The sequence below is a fragment of the Talpa occidentalis genome, unplaced genomic scaffold (genome assembly GCF_014898055.3).
Source record: "Talpa occidentalis isolate TD23 unplaced genomic scaffold, MPIMG_talOcc4v2.1 talOcc4.1026, whole genome shotgun sequence".
NCBI lineage: Eukaryota > Metazoa > Chordata > Mammalia > Eulipotyphla > Talpidae > Talpa > Talpa occidentalis.
In genome coordinates, this window is record NW_023601023.1 from 1 (window position 1) to 16,231 (window position 16,231).

The 16,231-nt window shown below is 44.5% G+C and overlaps 1 protein-coding gene and 1 pseudogene across 1 annotated transcript; one reads left to right on the forward strand and one right to left on the reverse strand.

Moving 5' to 3' along the window:
* Positions 1 to 161: 161 nt before the first annotated feature.
* On the forward strand, positions 162 to 1,811 carry LOC119237842 (ubiquitin domain-containing protein UBFD1-like; annotated as a pseudogene).
* An 11,936-nt stretch (positions 1,812 to 13,747) lies between these two features.
* LOC119237841 (proto-oncogene serine/threonine-protein kinase mos-like) lies at positions 13,748 to 14,858 on the reverse strand. Its single transcript, XM_037501689.2, has one exon. It carries the CDS (start codon positions 14,844 to 14,846, stop codon positions 13,812 to 13,814), a length of 1,035 nt encoding a protein of 344 aa, XP_037357586.1. The 5' UTR covers positions 14,847 to 14,858; the 3' UTR covers positions 13,748 to 13,811.
* Positions 14,859 to 16,231: the final 1,373 nt, after the last annotated feature.

Here is a 16,231-nt window from a genome sequence, read left to right on the forward strand (position 1 = left end):
AAAATCTGGGTGGGTGTCATACATAATCACCATGTTGTGTAGGAGTCTCACAAGTACATAGAGGCCAAGATGGTAGTGACTAAGGTGCCCCAGCAGCACCTCAACAGTGGGAGGTTCAAGATAAGGCAAGAAAGTGGTGGAGGACTCCCATCCTGTGCAAGGCTGGCCCAGCCCTGGGGGCCCGGCAGCCCAGGGCTCTCAGCAACAGTGAGGATGAAGGTGGAGGCACAGCGAGAGTACTGGTGGATCTGAAAATCACCTGGAACAAGACCAAGCATGATGTGCCATTCCCCCTGGATAGCATAGGCTCTGAGTTAAAGCAGAAGAGTCAAATAGTTACAGGTCTCCTGCCTGCCATGTAGAAAGTCAAGTATAAAGGATGTCCCTGATGATAAGACAATGAGTGAAATAAAAATGACCAGTTGAGTCAATGTCATGGTGCTTGCCTTACAATAAATGACATTTTACTGCTAAACACATCCAAAGATCCTGCATGACAGGACCCAAGAGTCGAAGAACAAGGAGACTCTCTGCAGACAAAAACAACATAGCAAAGTGTTGGATAAAATAAAATCCGAAAATGTGTTGCCATCTGTTAAGGGTGCCCACAGCTCCTGCCCATCGTACCCTTATGCAGCACATACAAGAAGCCCAAAGGAAAAAGCTCACCTTTAAGTTCTAACAAGAGCAACTATGTATCAGCACTAAGGGGTAGACTGAGAAATTGCCCATGGATTCCATTAAAAATGTGGCCTGTGAAAAAATCTGCAAAGAGCTGATGAGACTCAACAACAACAAAGAAAATAATCCAGTCAAAAATGGGCAGAAGAGCTTAAAAGAAACTTCTCTGAAGAGGAAGTGCAAATGGCCAACAGGCATATGAAAAAATGTTCAACATCACTTGTCATCAGGGAAATGCAAATCAAAACTACCATGAGATACCATCTTACACCAGTGAGAATGGCACATATTAAAAAAACTAGCAACAACAAATGTTGGCGAGGGTGTGGAGAAAAAGGAACTCTTCTGCACTGTTGGTGGGAGTGCAAACTGGTCCAACCACTGTGGAAAGCTGTGTGGAGATTTCTGGACCTACTAAACATAGAGCTTCATATGACCCAGCAATTCCACTCCTAGGTATTTACCCAAAGGACACAGAAACATCAATTCCAAAGAACACCTGCACCCCTATGTTTATAGCAGCACTGTTTACAATAGCTAAGCTTTGGAAACAACCCAAATGCCCAAAAATAGATGACTGGATCAAGAAGATGTGGTACATATATACCATGGAATATTACTCAGCATTCAAAAAGATAAACACATGCAATTTGCTGCAACATGGATGGCGCTGGAAGGGATCATGCTCAGCGAAATAAGCCAAAAAGAAAAAGAAAAATACCGGATGGTCTCACTCATAGCAGGAATCTAGAAAACTTAAATAATGGACCAGGAAAATGAAAAACTATAAGAAAGTGAAAATCAAAATCAACAAAAAACTATGAACCAGAGACACTTTTAGGGGGGCGGGGCGGGAGGGGAGGGATTGGGGTCAGAATGGGGGGCGGCAATTGTATGGGGAATATAACAATAAATTTATATAAAAAAAAAAAAAAAAAAAAAAATGTGGCCTGTGAAACTATCAAAGGACATGAGGACTACCACATGGTGGCTTTCGGTCCGGCCCCACGGAAGTTTTTTATTACTGAGTGTATTAGGTTCCAGCTGAACATGTGGATGCAATCAAAGACACTATGCTGGGGAATTGCAGTATTTTTGAAAGCACTTTCACCTCTAGCCCAGGAGACTGACCCAAAGTGAAAGGCATTGCTGGGAGATGCCTGCAGTATACCTGGATTTCAGAGTTCTGGAAGTTGGTTTAAAATCTATATCCAATCTTAGGCGACGTGGTGACTGAAGTCAGAAGTAATGGGCTTTCACCATCAGCTTAATTTTAATTGAAAACCACTGGTTCCCTTTCTTTTTCTTTTTTTTCTTCCTTTTATTTTTTAAGATTTATTTATTTTTATACAAGAGCTGGGGTACAAGCCAGAGGTGTGGGAGGGTGAGAGGATTCACCAGAGACAGAGTGGGGAGCAGAACAGGCAGACGGACCAAAATACTGAGGGGAGCAGTGGGCACGACAGGAGAGGTCTGCCGCACCATGTGGGTATCTCCCTGGCCGGCTAGGAATCGAACCCATGCTGCAGAGGCTGCGCACAGCTTCACAGCACTGTGTTCAACCTGCCGCACCATGGGGGAGGCCCCCTGGTTTCCTTGCTTGTAGTTGATTTCAAGCCATTTTTAAAGTTGATACAGTGGATATTAAAAAAAAAATCCAACAATTTGCCAACATTTTATTGAGGATTTTTATCTATATTCATCAGCAATACTGATCTGCAGCTTTATTTTGTTTTGTTTTGTCCTTGTTTGGATTTGGGATCAGATATGGTTACCTCATTAAGTGTGCTTAGAAGCTTTCCCCCCTTTTCAATTTTTTCAAAGAGTTTGAGGATAGGTACTAGATCCTTTTTGAAAGTTTGATAGAATTCACTAGAGAAGTCATTTGGTCCTGAGCTTTTGTTCTTACTGAGAATTCTGATCACTCTTTCAATTTCTGCGCTTGTGATTGATTTGCTTGAACTGTCTATTTTATCCTGGCTCAGTTTTGGAAAATTGAATGATTCTAAAAATTTGTTTCTTCTAGGTTGTCCAATTTGCATGCAGACTTTAACAGTCTTTTATGATCCTTTGTATTTCTGCTGTATATGTATTAATTCTATCTGTATCTTTTCTGATTTTTTTTGGGGGGAGAGTGAGTTTCCCTTTTTTTACTGAGCCTAGCTAAGAGTTTAATACTTTTTTTATTCTTTTTTTAAAATACCATTTTTTTAAGATTTATTTATTCATGCATACAAGAACCGGGGTACAGGCCAGATGTGCAGGAGGGTGAGAGGATTTACCAGAGACAGAGTGGGGAACAGAACAGGCAGACTGACTGAAATACACTGCTGAGGGGAGCAGCCAGCGAGACAGGAGAGGTCTGCCATGCCATGTGGGACTCTCACCGGCTGTGGGCTGGGATCCAACCCGCGCTGCAGAGGCTGCAGACAGCTTCACGGCACTGTGCTCAACCGCCTGCGCCACCAGGAGAGGACCCCTATCACTTTTTTTTATTCTTTCAAAGAATCAACTCTTGATTTTATCAATCTTTTGTATTTTTTTCAGTTGCCATCTTATTTCCACTGTAATTTCTACTATTCCTTTCCTTCTACTACATTTTGTTTTTGTTTGTTTCCTCCAGATATAAAATTATGATTCAGATTTTTCTAATTTATTGATGTAGGCCTGTGCTGTTACATGCTTCCCTCTTAATATCAATTTTAGTGTATTTCATAGGATCTGGCACCTAGTGTCGTCAATTGCATTCATCTCCAGATAGTTTTTTTATTCTTTGATTTCTTCTTTTACCCAAGAGTTAACTCAAAAGGATTTTGCTTAGTCTTCACATATTGGGATATTTTTTCTGGGTTTATTTTTGTGGTGGTTTCTAACTTTATGCCATTTTGAACATGAAAGATGCTTGGTGTAATTTCAGTTTTCATGTATTTTTTGAGGCTTGTTTTGTGTGTCAGCATAACACGTATCCTTGAGAATGTTGGGCATGCACTTGAGAAATATGTATACTCATTTCTTTCAGGATGGGAGAATCTGAAAGTATCTGTTAAGTATATTTGATTCAGGGGCCTCTCTGGTGGCGCAAGAGGTTAAGACACAGCACTATGAAGCTATTTGCAACCACGCAGCACAAGTTTGATCCCTGACCAGGGAGCTACCCACATGGCACAGCAGACCTCTCCTGTCTTGCCCGCTGCTCCCCTCAGCAGGGTATTTCAGTCAATCCACCTGTTCTGTTCCACACTCTGTCTCTGGTGAAACCTCTCATCCTCCCACCCCCCACACCTCTGGCTTGTACCCCAGTTTTTGTATGAATAAATGTTTATAAAAAAAGTATATTTGATTTAGTCCTCCATTTAAGGTCACTAGTTCATTCCTGTATTTCTCTCTTTTCTCCCATTTGCATCATTTACACATTCGTGTCTTCAATTTTCAAAATACTCTCTTGTTCCCGTTTGAAGCTATTTAATGTTTTCCATGTTTGTTTTAATTTCATTCAGCATCTCTTTTGTGTTGTTTTCATGTCTTCTATCTCTTTACTGAAGAACTCCTGCTGTTCCTGTATCTGACTTTTGAGATCCTCAATCTACCCTACTGTGTTTAATTATTCTTCTAGGACTTCATTGAATTTTTTTTATGCTTGTTATTCTAAAATCTCTGTTAGATCTTTGAAGTCTGTATCCTTATATAGGTCTCTAGACTTCTGTTCTTCTCTTACAGTTTTCCCATGTTGTGTTCAGATGTTCCTTGCTTCCTAGCCATGTGCATTACCTTATTTCCTTTTATCTAGTTGGGGTGTTATATCTTTAGCTGGAGTTCTTAAACTCTGTCTCAGTCTTGGTGGGGAGGGAGGGCTATTCCAGGTGGACAGATTTAAGCTGCATCTCCTTCCCTTTCTCCAGAGCAAGTTCTGTTTACTATTTCACAGAGCCCAAACTGCAGAGACCCCTCCTCTGGCTGTTCTTCTCTGAGGTGGACAGCAGCTCTCTCCAATCTTCCAGCAGGCATGTAGGAGGAGGGTCTGCCATCTGCGCTGTTGGTAAACAGATACTCCAAGTCTCAGCTAAGAGTCCCAGTAGCAATGTGCATGTAGGTCTGCAATGGCCCCCTCACTAAAGAAACTCACTGAGCCCAGTTCATGCACCTCACTGTCTGTGTTCAGAGCCCAGCTTGTTCGACTAACTGCAATGGTCGCTGCTCTAGCAGCGACTCCCTTGCCTGTTCCATCATCCAGTGAAGCACCGACCTCAGTGTAAAATAACCATGTGTCCCTCCTGTGTCACCAGTGATGAACTGGGGAAATTTCCTATGAACAAAACTTAGTTTTTCTTAGTTGTGCTTAGGGGAGAGTTTCCTCAGACCCTCCCCCTGGCACTACATTGTGGGTGGAGTCCCCTATTTGATTGGTTTTAGACAAAAAAGCCAATTAGACATGCTTCAATTTGCCCTTTTACTGCTTTTTATTTCTTGTCTAAAAACTGTTATGATGTTATTTGCTTCATCGTTAGTCCTAACTTTTGTTTCTTCATTCTGAGTGGTTTTCTTTTTTCTTTTTTTTTTTTTTTATAGAGGCATGTTTTTATTTATTTATTTATTTGTTCGTTTGTTTCGTTTATACATGCACTGGGTACAGTCAGAAGCGCGGGAGGGTGAGAGAATTCACCAGAGCCAGAGCAGGGAGCAGAGCAGGCAGAAGGACAGAAGCACACTGCTGAGAGGAGCAGCGGGCGGAGGAGAGGCCTGCGCACCATGTGGGACCCTCCTCTGGTGGCCGGGGAGCAGCCGGGAATCGAACCGGCGCTGCAGAGGCTGCGGGCAGCCTCGCAACCCAGCGCTCAACCGCTGCGCCACCGGGGAGGCCCCTTTTTTTTTTTTTTTTTTTAAGATTTATTTATTTGTTTATGCAAGCACTGTGTACAGTCAGAAGCGCGGGAGGGTGAGAGAATTCACCAGAGCCAGAGCAGGGAGCAGAACAGGCAGACGGACAAAGTACACTGCTGAGGGGAGCAGCGGGTGGCAGGAGAGGTCTGCGCGCCATGTGGGACCCTCACCCAGCGGTCGGGGATCGAACCAGCACTGCAGAGGCTGCAGGGGCAGCTTCGCAGCCCATCACTCAACCACTGCGCCACCGGGGAGGCCCCTGAGTGGTATTCTCTAACATTATTAACTATCATTCTTTGGCTTTGACACCATTTTATCCTATGACTCCTATTATTGGTTTGCATTGCTTGATATACCTTTGTTCTTGCTTTTTCAAAAAGTATGTTTTATACATTGAACTTTAACTTGGTGAGTTAAGCCATTTACATTTATTTGTGTGACAAATATGTTTTTTTTTTTTTTTTTAAAAAAAAAAGCTTTATTTATTTATTTATACAAGCACTGGGTATAGTCAGAAGCACGGGAGGGTGAGAGGATTCACCAGAGCCAGAGCAGAGAACAGAACAGACAGACTGACGAAGCACACTGCTGAAGGGAGCAGCGGGTGAGTCAGGAGAGGTCTCCTGTGTCATGTGGGTCACCTCCCTGGCTGGGGATAGAACTTGTGCTGCAGTGGTTGCAGATAGCTTGATAGGTTGCATCTTAACCCCTTCTGCCACCAGGGAGGCCCTATGTATAATTTTCATAACCCCAGGCAATATCTGTGGGCCTACTTCTATGACCATGTTGACAGCTTATATGCTTTCCTCTCTCTTGCCTCCTCTCTCCTTCCCCAATTTCTGCCACCAGTATTTTTTTTTTTTTGCTATTTATCTTTGTACTGTTAAATATGCTTTTATCTCTAATTTGTTAACCTTAAAAAAAAGTCTTGTGACACAGAACCTACAGATAAAGCAATCCTTGGATTCATCTCTCCCATCAGGGTAATTTTTTAAGATCCAGAGAATTCCTTCTCTCCAAACTAAAAGAACACATTTGTTTCCTTCAGATATAGCATTCTGTTTCTCCAGGCTGTCATACCTTTTTCTCTCTCCAAGTGAAGTGGATTCAGGAGGCTTCTTTGCTTGTCCTGTATCCCCGATTCCACTCTCGGAGGGAATTCTTATCTTTAGGCCAGTTTTCGGCCACTCTGAGATCCACCATGGTTAGGTCTTCAGTACTTTTGATTCCTTCCTTTCGTATCATCTCTTGTAAGTTCAGCTCGGTTTATTTCAGCCCTGTTTGCAGGGTTTCTTCAACTTTTGTACTTCACAATGGGTATCTGTTTTTCAGATATCCATTTTTTGTCATGTCTTTCTGGGATCTGCCACTGATGGGACCCTCAGTCCTCTCCTGAGTGTCCCCTACTGGCCTACAGAGACAAAAAGTTGTGTCTAGTCATTCACCACTGCATAATATGGAGTTTGTAACTTTTTGTCTTCTAGTGTCACTGATCATGGAGTTTATAAGTTTCCCCCACCTCTGTTTTCTTTGTCACTCTCTATGCTTCCAGGAGAAAGGAAACTTCTTAAATCTAAGTTATGACCTTGTTCATCCTGAAAGTAAATTCTAGACTTTAATGCCTTTAATGGGTGATTCTCATGTAGCTCAGACAGTCTGTTAATGAGGTTTTTGGCATAGTTAGAACCCATTTTAATGCATTTGGTGGGACAAACTGATCTATTTAAATTTTTTCGATTCACTGTATCTTAAACTTGCCAACATGGACTCCTGTTGCTACAATAAACAGAGGAGGGAATTATTTATCGGTATGTGGCTCCTTTGTTCTCCAAGTTGGACAAGAGCTAGCAACACTGTGCCAACATCTTACATAGTCATGGAAGTCTTGCTTCCTGCAAGAATAGTTCTATACCACGATCTCGTTTTCTCAACACCTACCCTCAATCACTCTTAACAGAAAAAACCGAAGTTCACAGATGTGAACTTGCACAGTCTCTCCTTTTCCTAATTGAAAACTTATCTATATTGGCAGGGGTCACATCCTCTTTCCACACATCCCAGCAAGAGATGTCCTTTCTCTCTAGGTCCATCTCCTAGCCTACATACCACTTTTCATCTCTTCTACAAGTTTTTAAATTTTATTATCCTGTCTCTTCTTGCTTCTTTCACGGATAAACTTAAGTTCTTTATTCTTAATCTAAACCAAAACAAAAAATCCAAAAACATTTCCATGTTTCTTAACCTCTTGTAAGGTTTCTGCTTCCCCCTCTTTCTTTTATATTCCAAGCACAGCTTCTATCAAGCCACTGATCTGTCTGACTCACTGTAATAGTGTTGCCCTCCACCATGGCTGAAGCTGTTTTGCTGAATGGTACTCAGTGTTGTTTAATAATGAGACACACTCTCCTTGCCTTTATTTATTATGTACATATATATTTTTTTCATCATTGTCCAGTTTTTTTTTTAAAGATTTATTTATTTATGCATACAAGAACTGCGGAATAGGCCAGAGCTGTGGGGGGTGAGAGGATTCACCAGAGACAGAGTAGGGAACAGAACAGGCAGGCAGACTGAAATACACTGCTGAGGGGCACAGAGTGTCAGTCAGGAGAGGTCTGCCTTGCCATGTAGGTTGCTCTCTGGCTGGCCAGGGATCGAACTCGTGCTGCAGAGGCTGCAGATTGCTTCACAGTGTGGTGCTTAACCCCATGCACCACTAGTGAGTCCCTCATTGTCCAGTTTTGACCAGTGTTTGCTTTCCCCCCTCCTTAGGTGTAGTCCCCATAGTTTCCTTCACTAAGGCACCCGTGCACCATCAACTCAGTCCCCTGTGCTCCTCCCTACCTCCCTCTGCAGGATGTCTCTGGTTGATAATTGTCTGTTTTTGTTTTGTTGTGTTTTGTATTATTTTTTTCCCCTGATGTGTTACTTGGTTCCCCTATATTCCTCCTGTAAGTGAAACTATCCACTATTTTTCTTTTTCCTTCTGACTTATTTCACTGAGCATAATTCCTTCTAGCTCCATCCAATGGTTGCTAATTTCAAGGTGAGAAGTGCAAACTGGTCTCCTCACCTTGAAAATAGCAACCACTGTATGTATCAGCAAGCATGGCCTAGAGCTCTAGAGTGACAGTCTGGTTCTGCTTCTCTGTTCTACCTCACCCAAAGGTTACATTTTATTACTCCTCAAGGTTATCATTTCCCCCTCAAGTCACATCATCTTTCTTGTTTTTGTTATCTATTTTTGAGTAAAGTAACAGGTAAAGAGCCAGTTTAGAGGTCTTTTAGCAAAAATCTTCTATTCATGCGTGTACAAGTTTGTAGTGGCAGGAAGGGCATAGAGCAGGTTATCTATGATCTGAGCAGATCCGGCGGGTAAAGGAGGAGTCCTGGAACCCTTGGTGGCTTTCTCAAGCTTTTATTGAGCTGTACACGTAGCATGGCAACCAGGTACACGGCAGGCAGGGTGCGGGGGGCGGGGGCGCCAGGTGGCCTCCAACCCCCAGCAAGTCTTCACTCTTTGGCCTTTCTAGCCATCTTTCTCCTCTTCTCTCTCCTGCTTCTGCTTCTCCTGGTGACCAACTCAATACTACTCTGTAGGGGCAGGAATGGCCACGGAGCAGGTTTTCTGATCCAGCAGACCCGGTAAAGGAGGAGTCCTGGAGCCCTCGGTGGCTTTTGCAGGCTTTCATTGGGATTTACCAGGTACATGGCAGGCAGGGGCTCTGGGGGGCCTGAGAAGGCCTGCCAGCCTCACAGGCCCCAGCAAATCTTCACTCTGTCTGGGCTCTATGGTGATCTCTGCTGCTCTCGTGGTTGTTATAGAGCAACCCCGATATTAAACGGGTTCCTGGCTGTGGGTCCTCACCCGCGCGCTTTAAAGGGACTTATGAATACTCTACTACAGACACACACAAAAGGGTTAATAAAAGGTTTATTTACAAGAGAAAAAGAAATAATGAAAATGTACAACTCAGGGAGAAAATAGGGAAATAAAGTCTTTAATGCGTCCTACCCGATCCGACGACCTGGAAACCCAAAGTCACTCTCAGAGCTGGCCTGTCGGCTGCGAGCTGGCGGAGAGCCAAAATGGTGATTCCCCCAAAGCCCACGTGTCTGCCTTTTATATCCACCTGGCTGCTTAACCCCACCCTCAGGTCCCAGCCACCTTCCCTTTGGTGGTGATGGGATTTGGAGTTCCCAGTGTCTTTGACTTTGACCTAGGGTGGGGGTGGAGTCCACAAAGCCTATATGGAATTAGCTTTGGGACATCCTTTTCCCCCCTAACAGTTCTTCATGCATCTCTTCTTCTGCTGGCGTCCTGTGATGCCGCCGTTAAAAGCCCAGTCTTAACCCAGGTGAATCCCATCTATATATGCCCACACCCTACTCCAGGTGCCCGCCATCAGGCATGCATTCCAGACCACAGGGATCCAAGGGCAGAAAAGCCTGATACTTTCTACCTTACCCTACATCCTCCCATGGCTCATAGAAGTAAACAAGATAGTATGAAACAATGTGTAGGGTAAAGAAAATATCAGGCTTTTCTGCCCTTCCGCCATCAGGATAGATGATGGATCCTTGTCCTGAATGCATGCCTGATGGTGGGCACCTGGAATAGGGTGTGGGCATAGGTAGATGGGATTCAGCTGAGCTAAGACTGTGCTTTTAAGGGCGGCGTCACGGGGGGACGCCAGCAGCACCAGCACCAGCAGCAGCCGCGGCCGCAGCCGAAGCCGAGAAGCAGCAGAACGAACGCCAGAGAGCCCAGATAGAGTGAGGACTTGCTGGGGGCTGGGAGGCCTGCCAGCCTCCCAGCCCCCCAGCCAGCACCCCTGCCTGCCATATGCCTGGTGAACCCCAAATAAAAAACCTGCAAAACTACTGAGGACTCTGACTCCTCCTTTACCCGGTCTGCATGGGATCAGAAAACCTGCACTGTATCCAGTCCTGCCCTTACACAATGTAACAACTGAGGAGACCACATCAGGCAGGGCAATCCTGATTGGGGGGGTGGTGCAGAAAAGCCTGAAAAACCATTTACCCTACAACCCCCCCCTCAGGGTTTTCTGCCATACAATCTACATATTTACAATTTTCCCTTAACAAACACAAACAATGCATCCATGGCCCACAAAAGAAAATACAACTGAATAATGAAACAATATAACAGAACATAAATAATTCCAGGCAGGGCACCAACCTAGTGGCAAAAGACAATTATTGGCACCAGCAGATGATCCACCACTTCTGCTGCCCAAGGCACTGCTCATGCTAAGAGGGAACCATCCGGCTGTGGTCTAGGCCACAAGCCACACACAGCATCCACCCCTAGGATGCACTCACTCTTGGATTTGAGATTCTGTACTTTGGGGGTAATCGCCCAATCCTCAGGGTTTTCTGTCTGTGGTGGCTCCAACACTCAGCTTTCGTAGCCACCAGTGCCACATGCAGACCCCTGCACTCAGGCCAACACATTGCACATGCACATGGGTCAGGGATCCGTGGATACAAGCTCCAAGTGCGGCCTCTCTTGGGACCCCTGTTTGGCTGTGGGCTCCACCACAAGTCTCGTTACCCACCCGTCCCCCAAGGATGGGTTCCTCGGGTTCCTCAGCTTCTCACCCTCACTCAACCGTGAGCAGGGCATCACCCACAGGTGATTTTAAGAGACTCGCTGGCCTTCCTTAGCATACTTAGGCTGCTTAACAGCCCCTCAGGGCTTCCCAATCTCAGCACCAGCTTTTGCCTTTCTAAGTTGGCTTTTTTCCTCTGCCTAGCTGCTGGGCAGTACACAGGCTGCTTTTGGCCATCAAGGCCCAGTGGCCACCCCCAGATTCCCATCTCCTGGGGTGTACAAACAATACCATCCTCCCCCAGGGTCCCCAAAACATTACCCTGAAAAAGTTCATCCACCTTTGGCGGGATTGTCAGTCCAAGTCCATCAGTCTTTTCCTGCATCAGCACTGGCGAGCTCCGAATCATGGTCCTCTCTTCCCCGACGATTCTGCTGCCTCAGGAGTCCTCAGCTGGTCCTCTCAGGCCGTCTCCTCCTCCACATGAGGTCTCGTCCCGCAGCTCCTGGACCTTGTCCACATCCTGTGCTCCTGCGGGGTTATTAGCACTTTCTACAGTTTCTGGACCTTGGTCATGTCCTGTGCTGCCATGGCACGTCCAGCGTTGTCACAGGCAAACACAGTCTGCTTCTCCTCAGTTCCACCTGACATCTTCGGAGGGTTCCATACCCATCTGCATCGGATCATCCTGCCAACTTATGCCAATTGTAGGGGCAGGAAAGGCACAGAGCAGGTTATCTATGATCCGAATAGACCCGGCAGATAAAGGAGGAGTCCTGGAACCCTTGGTAGCTTTCTCAGGCTTTTATTGAGCTTTACATGTAGCATGGTGCAGGGTAAGGAAAAATGTCAGGCTTTTCTGCCCTCCCGCCATCAGGATAGATGATGGATCCTTGCGGTCCTGAATGCATGCCTGATGGCGGGCACCTGGAATAGGGTGTGGGCATAGGTAGATGGGATTCACCTGGGCTAAGACTGTGCTTTTTTAAGGGCGGTGTTACAGGGACGACAGCAGAAGCCGAGAAGCAGTAGAAGCCGAGCAGAAGCTGAAAGAGAAGCCAAGAAGCCGAGAACAAACAGAAGCAGAAGCAGAGAACGCCAGAGAGCCCAGATAGAGTGAAGACTTGCTGGGGGCTGGGAGGCCTGCCAGCCTCCCGGCCCCCCAGCACCCCTGCCTGCCATATGCTTGGTGAACCCCAATAAAAGACCCCAATAAAAAACCACTCTGCATGGGATCCTAGAAAACCTGCTCAGTGGCCATTCCTGCTCCCTACACATGGCAACGAGGTACACGGCAGGCAGGGTACAGGAGTCCAGGAGGCTGTGAGGCCTCCAAGCCCCCAGCAAGTCTTCACTCTTTGGCTTCTCTGGCCTTCTTTCTTCCCTTCTCTCTCCTGCTTCTCCTGGTGACTAACTCAATACTCCTCCCATGGCCCACCCACATAAGTAAATAAGATAGTTTACAACAATGTAACAACTGAGGGTGCCCCATCAGGCAGGGCAATCCTGATGGTGGGAGGGCAGAAAAGCCTGAAAAACCATTTCCCCTACAAAGTTCAAAATCATTTATTATTCCTTTAGAAATAAATTTGCCTTAATTTGTGAAATTTATGTGTGAAGTCCATTGCAAACAAAAAGTTTGGGGAGGAAGAGTAGGAGAAAGGGTCATCATTTTCAAAGAAGCTTTTGTTTATTGGGGATGGGAGCAGGTAAACTTAATAATTTAAGTTTAGGTGGTTGGTGTGCCTCATGTTATTTGAATTTATAGAAAATTTGGGCATTTTATAATTCAGTTCTATTTTAGACAGATTGGTTTTTAGACAGATTGGTTTTATCACTACAGCTCTCCCTTTTTACCCCCACCCCCACCCAAAAGTAGAAGTTTCCTGTTTGGGAATGCTATTATCATTAATTTATATCGGAAAACTTTCATTCCCTGACCCAAACCATAACCTAACAAATCATATAAAAAGGGCTGTTTTACTTCTGGATAGTGAGAGAAACCTGTAATAAACATGAGTAAATGCAATATTATGTAGCTGTTAAAGCAAGTACATTAGCTGTGAAAGCAAAGCATGTAACTTCACAGTGGAATAAGGTTACTTACCAACAGTGCTAGGACAGTTTCTATAATGGTCGCTCTGCTCTTTGCCTTAAGAAAAAGCAGTTTAGGGACCTCCCCGGTGGCACAAGGGGTTAAATTTCAGCACCATGAAGTTATCCTCAGTCACTGCAGCACAAGTTGGATTCCAGGCCAGGCAGATGACCCATATGGCGCAGCAGACCTCTCCTGTCTCGCCAGATGCTCCCCTTAGCAGTGTATTTCAGTAGACCCACCTGTTCCTGTTCCACTCCCCACTCTGTCTCTGGTGAATCCTCTCACACCTGCCCCCCACCACCACCTCCGGTCTGCACCCCAGCTCTTGTATGCATAAATAAATCTTGTATGGAGAATATAACCATAATGAAAATGCATACATTGTGCAAAGATGAAAAATGATGTAAGAATTATATAAAATATTTTAAAAAACAAATAAATAAATCTAAAAAAAATGAAAAGCAGTAGAATCAGGGATATTCAATAAGTTTATTTTCTAAAACTTTGTCCTACACATTTTTTGACATTTCTTTATAAAGGAATAGAAGGGAAAAACTTATCTTGATACAGGTTCAGAGTCAATAAAAGTCAGCTTTTAATGAGTTGAGGTCAATCAACAGAAGTTCTGCAGTCGGCCGTTGCAAAGCACTGGCCCTCCAGCAGCTGCCAATGATCTTCTCAAGTCTTTTTCCAGGCACTGAGTTGGTGAAGACAGCCCCGGAAAGAGAGGGACGAAGATTACAGGCCACCACTGCATAGAGGACATACTCACGCTCCCCTGAGTAAGGCACCTCTTTGGTGGTCATTTGCCACAGAGTGATAGCAAAAGAATAAATGTCAGCTTTGGGCGTGATGGTCTCTCCTTTTAGGAGCTCTGGGGCTCGGTGGGTATATGTGCCGCCTAGGTGGTAAGGAGTCTTCAAACATAGCACATCTTCCAGTTTTTCAGAACAACCAAAGTCACCAATTTTGCAGACATCCTGTTCACTGATCAAAATGTTAGCCGGCTTCAGATCCAAATGCACGATGTTTTGTGAGTGAAGGAAAAGCAGACCATTCACTACATCCAGGGAATACTTCAGACATGTCTTCAAATTTAATTGGTCTTTGGCACAGCCATGGGGCTCCCCCACCTCCTCGGACCAGTCAGTTGCACCGTATATGACCTGGTGTAAAGTGACATTGCCACCAAACTCCATAATTATAGTGCCCAGACTGTTAAAGCCGGCAGGCGTGCGAGTGCTGGCTGCCACCACCCTCACGATGTTGTCATGGCAGAGCCTGGCTACGTTGAGCTCAGCCCAGAAACTCCTTTGGGATGCCAGTCGGTTCTTGGTGCACTTGCTCACTTGCTTTATGGCCACCGGAACCCCGTGGTAAGTTGCCTTGTACACTGAGCCAAACCCCCCAGCGCCCAGCCTGTGCAGGACGCACACCTGTTCCCAATCAATGGAGCACCAGGCCAGCCGGCGGGGTAGCCGTGGGGCCCTGGATGGAGTGGCCCCCAGGCACAGCTTCCCTGGGAGCTCAGAAGGGCTGCTGCAGGGTCGTGAGTCCACTGAGGGAGAAAACTCACCAGGGAGGTAAGAGCGCAGCTGAAGAGGGGAAGGCATCCTTCCTCTAAAGTGAACCCAAAGTGGCCCAGGTAAGTGAAAAGAATATGCAATCCCCCCATGAGTTTGGAAGCATGGCTGACTAGTCCTTTGCTCACCCCAACGTTTTTCTCCTCTTCCTCATTTCCCCCAAATGAGCCACATCTGTTACTTAGCAGCGTTTTTATCAGATGGGGAAATCTAAATGAAGTACAACAATCCCTTTCAGATGAAAGCATTTCCATTCAACACTTAAAGTGAATTCTTATGAAAACAAGCTCTAAGGAAGAGTTCACCAGATAAGCAGTCCTGATTTGCCCACAAGCTCACCCCTCTTTTACATCATTTCTTTAATTATAAAAAAAAAGTTTGTTTTTTTTCCAAGTCTCATCCACTCAACATTATCAGTCCTTAGACTATAAGAGACCACAACAGTACAATGAAATTATTTCACACTTCTCAGGCCATAATGATTGTCAGTGTTGTTCTCCAGCTGCATTAAATCACTTCCAGCAGTTATTGGCAGAAAGAGCTGAAATGTGAACAGCTGACATTTGTTTAACTGATTATGGGGATAATTAGGTGCAATATTCATATAAGGATAAAAAATTGTAACCTTAAAGTAATTGATCCAAATAGAATCAATGATACAGGTCAAAATACATACCTCCTAAATTCATTAGGGGAAAGGAAAATTCTCTGACACTCTATTCCGTTTGTATAGCAAATTAGCAAGACTTTTTAGCAACATATCAACTTCCTAACAACCCTTCCGTTCCATGGCAGTTCAGCCCACCCAGTAAGCTTACTTGGGAGAGAGATCCTAGGCTTTGTGGCAAATGAGTTACAGAAGTTTTGAAGCAGAATTAGGGGAGGAAAAAGAGAACGAAAGTTATTTAGATCCATGATCTGAACTTCAAATAATAACCTAGAAGAGGAAAAAATTGAAAAAAAAAAGGGCACACACCTGCTAAGTGCTATACATGATGTGGGAAACCAGAGACTAAAATTCAGGATCTTGCCATCCAATGACAATTTCTTCCTTTCTAATATTTGTTATAAAAAATTTTCATACCATATCTTTGAAAAAAAGACTAACACTAACTATTACCCTGGTCATTAGGATCTACATTTAAAAAATCAAATAGTGACGTTCCATTCTGATTTAGTGAACTTAGAGCTCATAGGTATTGATAGGTGTATACTTCTAAAGTTTATTAATTCTGAGAAGATACATTAATAAACACAAGTTATTGAAATAAGCAATTTGCAGTGTGGAGCCATAGATAGGATTGATTTCTCTACTATTCTACCTGCCAGCTTTAGTATGTGATATTGCATATAATATTTGAACTGTTTCAACTTCAATCTTTCCATGTAAGAAATTAGGATATTATTGTTTTGGA